Below are 7,773 nucleotides of genomic sequence, written 5' to 3' on the forward strand. Positions count from 1 at the left end.
TTATTGGCAATATAAACTGTTAAGAATGTGACAAATTGATAGATATGATGAAAGTTTGATATATGACATTAAAATGTTATTTGTCCCATAGTAGGTAGAGTTGTCACAGCAGTACACAGTAGAAATAGACATACAATAAATATTAAAAATAAATACACATTTGATTTTACTAACAGTGCAATAATAATATGGTCTTATCTTGACCTATTAAGTATATATTTTATTAAATATTGCTTTGTGACCCTGGTCTGTAAAAGTGCTCTATAAATATAAATGACTTACTTATAAGAAAGCAAAACACAAAATGACATTGTTGATACGTTGTGTACGTCATGAATATGACACAGTGTGGAACATGATATTGTTATAGTTCACTGTCAACCCAGGCCATGTTACCCTGGTCTGCGTGTCCAGAATGTCTTTAGTAGCTCGTTCCTGTTCGTGTGTGTCCATGAATAATAATGTCATGAAAAAATGTATGTATTTCTTGTCAGTTATTTACAAAATAAATACAGATGTATATATTACTGAGACACTTTTCTAGTGTGGCAGCAGCACAAGCAGACGGCTAATATAGCCTGATCAATTTACACCCAGAAAGAAATGGACATCAAGGTTGGAAAGGCCCACTTGGATGCAACTCTTCAGGTGATGGAGTCTGTGCTGCTCAGGTCGACGCTCCAAAAAGAATTGAAGAGTTTGAGTTTGAGTAAACCGAGAGCAGAAAGTGACTGATTACATAAACATACAGAACAACCTGAACCTCCTCAAAGACAGATGTACATGTTTATGCATCATAATCGAAAGCAATCTCCAGAGGGATTAATAAAGTCTATCAAATCTAAACAAGACAGTAGAATGATTCCTCACTCTAGGGTGACAGTGCTTCTCCACCAATCACAAGGCAGAGTGCAGAGAAAACTATTTTTGTTCATTTGCATCCGCAATTGTATTATTAGGTGAGGGTAGAGATGTAGATTGATATGTATACAGTGAGCTTTGCCCTTTGGCGTAGGTTTCTTTTTCACCAACACAGATCTGTGCAGTGTCTGTGTCACTGCTGACACTGCATGGACAGAAAAACTCTTATTTGCCAGTATTAGGTCGCGGCGTTTGGATGTGGACTTGGTCCTGTTAGCTTCATGAAACCATGACCTTGAGCTCTCGCTGGAGCAGTTTGCAACAAGTGTGAAATGGCAGGGATTAAATCAATAATGTAATTTTATATACAGGTTAGAATTCTGACTAAGCCGACATCAAATTCAAACAAAGGTAGAAGTCAGAGATGGTTTAAATGTCACAAAAGTTTAATTTGCAAGGAGAGAGAAATAATGATGGTACACCAATGTTCTCGTCTCAAACAATGGTCTGTTATGTCATTCTTTATACTACTGTATGTCGCAGTCGCAATGTTTTGAATTTTAACAACGCAAATTCAGCAGTGGTGTATGTGGGATCCCACCCCTCAATTGGTATTAATTCTAGTTTCCAAAATCAATTTGACTGCATGTGCATAACAATCACCACACTGTGAGTACGTGGAAGGTTTTCCTCCTGTATTGGTTCTCATGTGTTTCTTCAGAGACCCACTCTTGAAAAACGTTTTACCTCACCTTGAGCAGGTAAAAGGTTTTTCTCAAGTGTGAACTCGCATGTGTTTAGTCAAGCTCTGTGCATATCCAAAACAATGACCACACTGTGAGCAGCTGAAAGGTTTTTTTCCTGTGTGAGTTCTCAAGTGTTTCTTCAGATGCCCTTTCTGACTAAATGATTTTCCACACTGAGAGCAGGTGAAACGTTTTTCTCCTGTGTGAGTTCCCATGTGTTCCTTCAGATACCCACTCTGAGCAAAAGATTTACCACAGCGTGAGCAAGTAAAAGGTTTTTCTCCTGTATGAACTCGCATGTGATTTGTCAGGACGTGTGCATGTGCAAAACAACTACCGCACTGCAAGCAGATGAAAGGTTTTTCTCCAGTGTGTGTTCTAATGTGGGTCTTCAAACTCCCTCTCTGGGTAAAGGATTTCCCACACTGAGAGCAGGTAAAAGGTTTTTCTCCTGTGTGAGTTCCCATGTGGTTTTTCAGATTCCCCTGCTGGGTAAAAGATTTACCACATAGAGAGCAGGTAAAAGGTTTTGTTCCTGTGTGACTTTTCAAGTGTATCTTGAGAGTCCCCCTCTGAGTAAAAGATTTACCACACTGAGAGCAGGTAAAAGGTTTTTCTCCTGTGTGAGTTTTCATGTGTGTCTTCAGATTTCCACTCTGAGTAAAAGATTTACCACACTGAGCGCAGGTGAAAGGTTTTTCTCCTGTGTGAGATCCCATGTGATCCTGTAGTGTTCTCCTATTTAGAAAACATTTTCCACAAAACGAACAACTAGATGACCTTAGACAGCAGCGTTTTATGTGCTTAGTTAGCCGGCATTTGGAAGAAAATGTCGTCCCACATCCAGAGCAGATCAGTGATTTGTGATCATCATCTTTCTTCTCACTGACATGAACTTTTGGATTCTCCACAGAGTTTGAACCTGACTGAGTGTTACTGGTTTCTCTCCAGTCTTCACTGTCATCAGTGTCAGATTCAGAAGACAGCCCCCTCTGGTGGTCAGGATGGAGAGGTGTATGCAAGTAGCTGGCTGGTTCTGGTCCTCCACAGTTGTCTCCATCATCTTCTGCCTTCATTTGTGGAGTCAGGTTGTTGGTGTCATCATCATATTCATTCTTCACATCAACAGAGGAGGCATTTTTTTCTTCACCTTGTATTTTCAGGCTGTTGATGCACTCTTGCTGCTCAACTTCTTCTTTGATAAAATCATGTTTACGTTCCTCCTGAATCAGACTGAAGCTGCACTTCTGTTCCTCAACTTCTTCTTTGATCATCAGCAGCTGCTGAACATCTGCAGGGACACAAACACACCTGAGTCACTGAACACAGAAACTGAGATGAGCACACTCATTATTTTCCTTACGTTGGAGAAAAGAATGTTGCATTGAAGTTAAGTGCTCAGTGTGTGAAAGGAACAATCTACCTCGTGAACTAGCACTAGTTATTTATCAAAACACCTGGTTTGATGCCACACTAACATTAAGCCAGTGACCAAATGTTATCTTCATTTTTTTATCTTTCTCGTCCTCTCTTGTCCACATCCACACCTCTCCTGTCATTCAAGTCAGAATGAAGGTTGGAATAAACACTAATAGACTGTAACTCTATTGATTTCACGTGTTATATGTTATAAAGTTACAGTATCTCTGTCATATTATGTCGTGATTCATAAACGCAGCCATTATAGATAGATAGATAGATAGATAGATAGATAGATAAAAACTTTACTTTCCCTCTGTATTGAAAATGAGTGTAAAAAGTGATAAATTAACATTATGAAGTAACTTTCCACTGATACTAATATACTTCATTCAATACTTTACTACTTCTACTTCACTACAAGGATCAAGAGGTATTTTTACCAGATGTTAGCTTATTTTAACTATTAATGTAGTATTATTTCACACACGATTTTTCCACGACCCTCCATGATATCATGATCCACACTGCGTCATATTAATGACCTTGAATAGACATATAAGTGTGTACCTGGATTTATGGTCTCCATCTCCAGCAGGATTCTCCTCCGTTTGGAGCTGCTTCGGTGTGTTCTGGTGGAAGAAAATGGAGGAGAGTGAAGATCCTTTGTTTACCACTGAGTCCTGTTCTTCTTCTGAGGTCGTTGTTGTTTTTTAGTTTACTCTGTCACCATCTAGCGGCTGAAATGTGAACTTCAACACAGTCAAGAGTAATCAGACTGTTGACAAAAATAAATGTTTTGCCTCAGAAATCCGTTCAAGATGAGTTTAAAGGAAAATTGATTTTAAATCAGTTAGACACATCAAATAAAATTAGGAGAGATAATATAAATTGTATAAAAGAGACCTCCTGAAGGATCAATAAAGTTTTACCTTACCTTACCTTAAATGGCAACATGACAGAGATTGTAGTAGAGATTGAGTGTTTTCTCTATTTTTTGTCAGCAAATGACAGTTCAAGCTCAATTTAATTGATTGTGTGTGAATTGTTAGTAAAAAAAAACACATAGTTAAGGGTTGTTAGGATACAAGAACACGTTTGCCCACCTCAGCTGTCTCTGAATTATTATCCACAACATTAAGATAATGAAGACGTATAAGACTGAATTTAATCTGTGTCTTAGTGGTGAACAAATGATCCACACATTTGGATTCAAGCTGGGAATAACTACATTGTTGATACGTTGTGTTTGTATCTCTGCCGTTCATCAGCTGCTGGTGTTAAATGAAGAAGTTGAAGATTAGGAGCCACAGCCTTGTTCGGAGGGAACAAGAACATCATTTTGTTGAGAAACATTAGTAAAACTACTCTCTGAAAGTACAAGATGCAGAAAAAAATCACTCCCAGTTCGAATTGTAGTAAATGTTTTGTAAAGAAGAGGAATTACACAAGAGAAAAAAAACTCAACTGCTCTCAGTGTGTCAACTCTTTTGCATGTGCACAGATACATAGTAGACACATGAGAACTCACACAGGAGAAAAACCTTTTACCTGCTCTCAGTCGGGTAAATCGATCTCAAACATGAGAAAAAAATTCATCTGCTCGCTTTGAGATAATTGTTATGCATTTGCAGATTCACACAAGAAAGTTTTTTATCTGCCCTCACATAAGTGATTCACACAGCTTTAAATAAAAGATGGCTGATCCAGAATCCATTCTTTCCTGATAACAGCTTATTTACAGTATCAGTGGTGACATGACCACTGCACTGATCGGTGTTGGTGAAATGAGAGCTAAACCAAAGTGTTCCGGTTGATCGATGTCTCTTCCCTCAACTACCGTCGCGAGCGGTGATTAATGAATAAAAGGACAAGAATGCAGGTACTTATGGACAAAATTAGAAAGTAGAATCAAGAGAAACTAAAGTATTTGCAAAATAAATTGTGAAAAACGAGAAGAGTCCTAGAATTTGTAATAAAAACTTAAATAATTAGTAAAAAAAAAGAAAAGGAATGGATGAATTTAATACAAAAGCAATTTACAAAACAACAATACTACGAGGAAGCTGAAACATCTGTAGAAGTTCTTTCCTATAAACTGATGAGAAGGACTTGGAGAGCTACACAGAATCTATAACCCCACTGGCAGCATCATTTAATTCATTCATATCTTTAACAGAGAACTATACTCACAGGACCATATTGGTAAAAATCATAACAGAAGAAAAAAAATATGTATACACTGTATTAACCAAAGAAGAAATTCATCTGTCAATCAACACATTGAAGAGAGGTCAAATGTCAGGAACAGACGGATACGGACCGTGCTCTCTGGTTTACAGTCAGATATACAGAGATAATTATGAATAACCGTTAAAGGCTGAAACTTTGAGGCAATAAAACGAATTGGATAATTAGAACCTGTGTATAAGATAAATCTTCCAAAAGTCAAATTGAGGTTACGTTTTAATTGTTCAACGGTGTGAGAACATTTGCGCTAAAGTGCACAGACACAACAATAATACAAAAAAAAAAATGGATGTGTGAAGTGCTACAATCCATGTAGTCAGTGCAGCTCACGCCCCACTCTGTGGTGCAGCAGGAAAGGACGCCCTCGATGGTTCCTCAGTAGAACATTGGAGGACATTCTTTACCAGTGAAGTAGTGTCGGTGGTCCACGAGAAGGTCTTGACCGATATACACTACCAGGGATTTAGTGCTGGCCTCTCTCTCCCGGGCAGCACCATTGATGGTCAGTGGCAGGTGTTGACAACCACCTCCGTGGTCTTGCTGATGTTCAGCAGGAGGTTGTTGTCTAGGCACTACGTGGTCAGAAGATCGCGTGTTTCATCGCCTTTGGTGATGAAGACTCACCGTCTGCGAACTTCACTGGTGGATTCGTGCTCTGGGTTGTTTTACAATAATGTGTCATCAGGGTTAAGAGCATCCTTGCGAAGCTCCTGTGCTGTGTGTGATGCTGTGTGAGATGTCGTGGGCGACACATAACTACTGTGGCCCCTGACCGAGGGAGTCCAGCAGCCAGTGGCAGGGAGAGTTTGTCCTGTTTGCATATGAGTTGTTAAAGTATTATGTTGTTGAAAATGATACATGTGATTATATTTGAAGGTATTGTTAGATTAAAAATGATTATACACTATACGTATAAGCCATACTTAAATTAACGCTAAAAGATAATCAAAATATAAAGTATAAATTACTCGCTTCATCTAAGAGCTTAAACGTTTGACTACACATTCATAATCAACATTCCACTCAGACTGATTCACACTGTTTTCAAGACAAGCTTGAAACAGAATTAGAGACATGACACCGGTTATTTAAACGTCTGTTTGTCTGCCCTTCACACCTTGGGTCGTGGATCAAAGAATGATGCGGGACACATCCAGGAGGGGGGGGCTGGAGGGCGAAGGCCCCCACCGAGAACATTTGAATGACAGATTGCAAGAGGGCAAGTTAGGAAGTTTGCTCTGCGGGTGATCGAGACACAGGCAAGTTGAAAGAACCATTTGCCCCGGAAGAGACGACCCCCGGGGCGGGAAATTTCCCTTAAATATCGTGATGTTTCTACAGCTCGAGACCGTTTCTCCAGGGGCTATTGAACTGTAGAGTTGCCGGTAGAAAGTGCGACCGATCGATTGTAAAGCTTGTATTTTGTTTGACTTGAAGCGGCGAATAAAGGAACCGTGACACTCTGCATTGACCATTTCTCTCCACAAAGCGAAGTATAGGAACCGGAAGTGACTCTTGTTTTGACCATTTTAGTTTCATAACTGATGAAGTTTATGTTTCCTGATGGATCGATTGATCTCTATACAGACAAACATTGCATTAATTGGCTACAAAGGAATATGAATGAAGGGGTTCATAGTCTAGAACGATTTAACAGGGGCCTCAGTTGGCCCCAGACCAGCAGGGGTCAGAGAGGGCAGAGGGAGAGAGTTGGAGAATGTGTCATAATTAAGTTCTCATTTTATTTTTTTTACTTTCATTTTCCCGGTCATTTTTGTGTTTTCTGGTGACATAGTGGTTGAAGCAGCTGCGGACAGTTTGGCAAACACGGAGCTGAAAAGAACGAGGTTCCCTGAAGGCATCACGACCTGGTAAACGCGTGAGGCCTTATCGATCGAGTTGTAATAATTCATATCGTTTCCTGGACTGTTTTCGTTGTCAGCGCTTTCAGTTTGTAAGTCTAGTTTTTAATTTGTTATTTTCTCTCTCGGTTCCTGTTTTGTTTCTGTTGTTGTAATAATATAAATGTAATAATAATAAATTCCGGATCATCTACTACGTTCTGGAGTTAAACCTGTTTACGAACTTTTCCTGTGGATCCATTTGTTTATTTATTAAAGAGTTTCTACGAAAGAACTCTTGACGGTTTCTCTTCCGCATACGTCACAGGAAGCCCTCGCAGAAGCGACACACGTCATCACAGGCGTTAACTTGCTTTCTATCCCTGTTGGGACATGAGATCTCAAACCATTAGTGAAGAGAAAGAAATGATCCATGATAGATTTGGATCTTGAGATTGTATTCCGTATCTGTTTTTTTTTGGCCCCCTAGAGGTCACTATCAGATCAAATAAGAAAGTTCCTGTGAACCTTTTATTATAATTTCAATTGACTTTATTATATTACAACTTAACTCAAAAACGTTTATCTTTAACTAATTCTGAATGTATTTCTAAACCAAAAATGTTTCTGTCTGTCAACAGTCTGAATACTCTTGA

The 7,773-nt window shown here is 39.1% G+C and overlaps 1 protein-coding gene across 1 annotated transcript; it reads right to left on the reverse strand.

The window, feature by feature from the left end:
- Positions 1-1,289: 1,289 nt before the first annotated feature.
- LOC148080581 (uncharacterized) lies at positions 1,290-3,674 on the reverse strand. The gene is made up of 2 exons (XM_087788496.1): positions 3,597-3,674; positions 1,290-2,898 (listed from the first exon to the last, which is right to left on the reverse strand). The coding sequence occupies exons 1-2, from the start codon at positions 3,613-3,615 to the stop codon at positions 1,637-1,639; spliced, it is 1,281 nt and encodes a 426-aa protein (XP_087644622.1). The 5' UTR covers positions 3,616-3,674; the 3' UTR covers positions 1,290-1,636.
- Between the last annotated feature and the right edge of the window lie 4,099 nt (positions 3,675-7,773).

This window comes from Callionymus lyra, chromosome 4, assembly GCF_982586985.1.
Source record: "Callionymus lyra chromosome 4, fCalLyr1.hap1.1, whole genome shotgun sequence".
Lineage (NCBI taxonomy): Eukaryota > Metazoa > Chordata > Actinopteri > Syngnathiformes > Callionymidae > Callionymus > Callionymus lyra.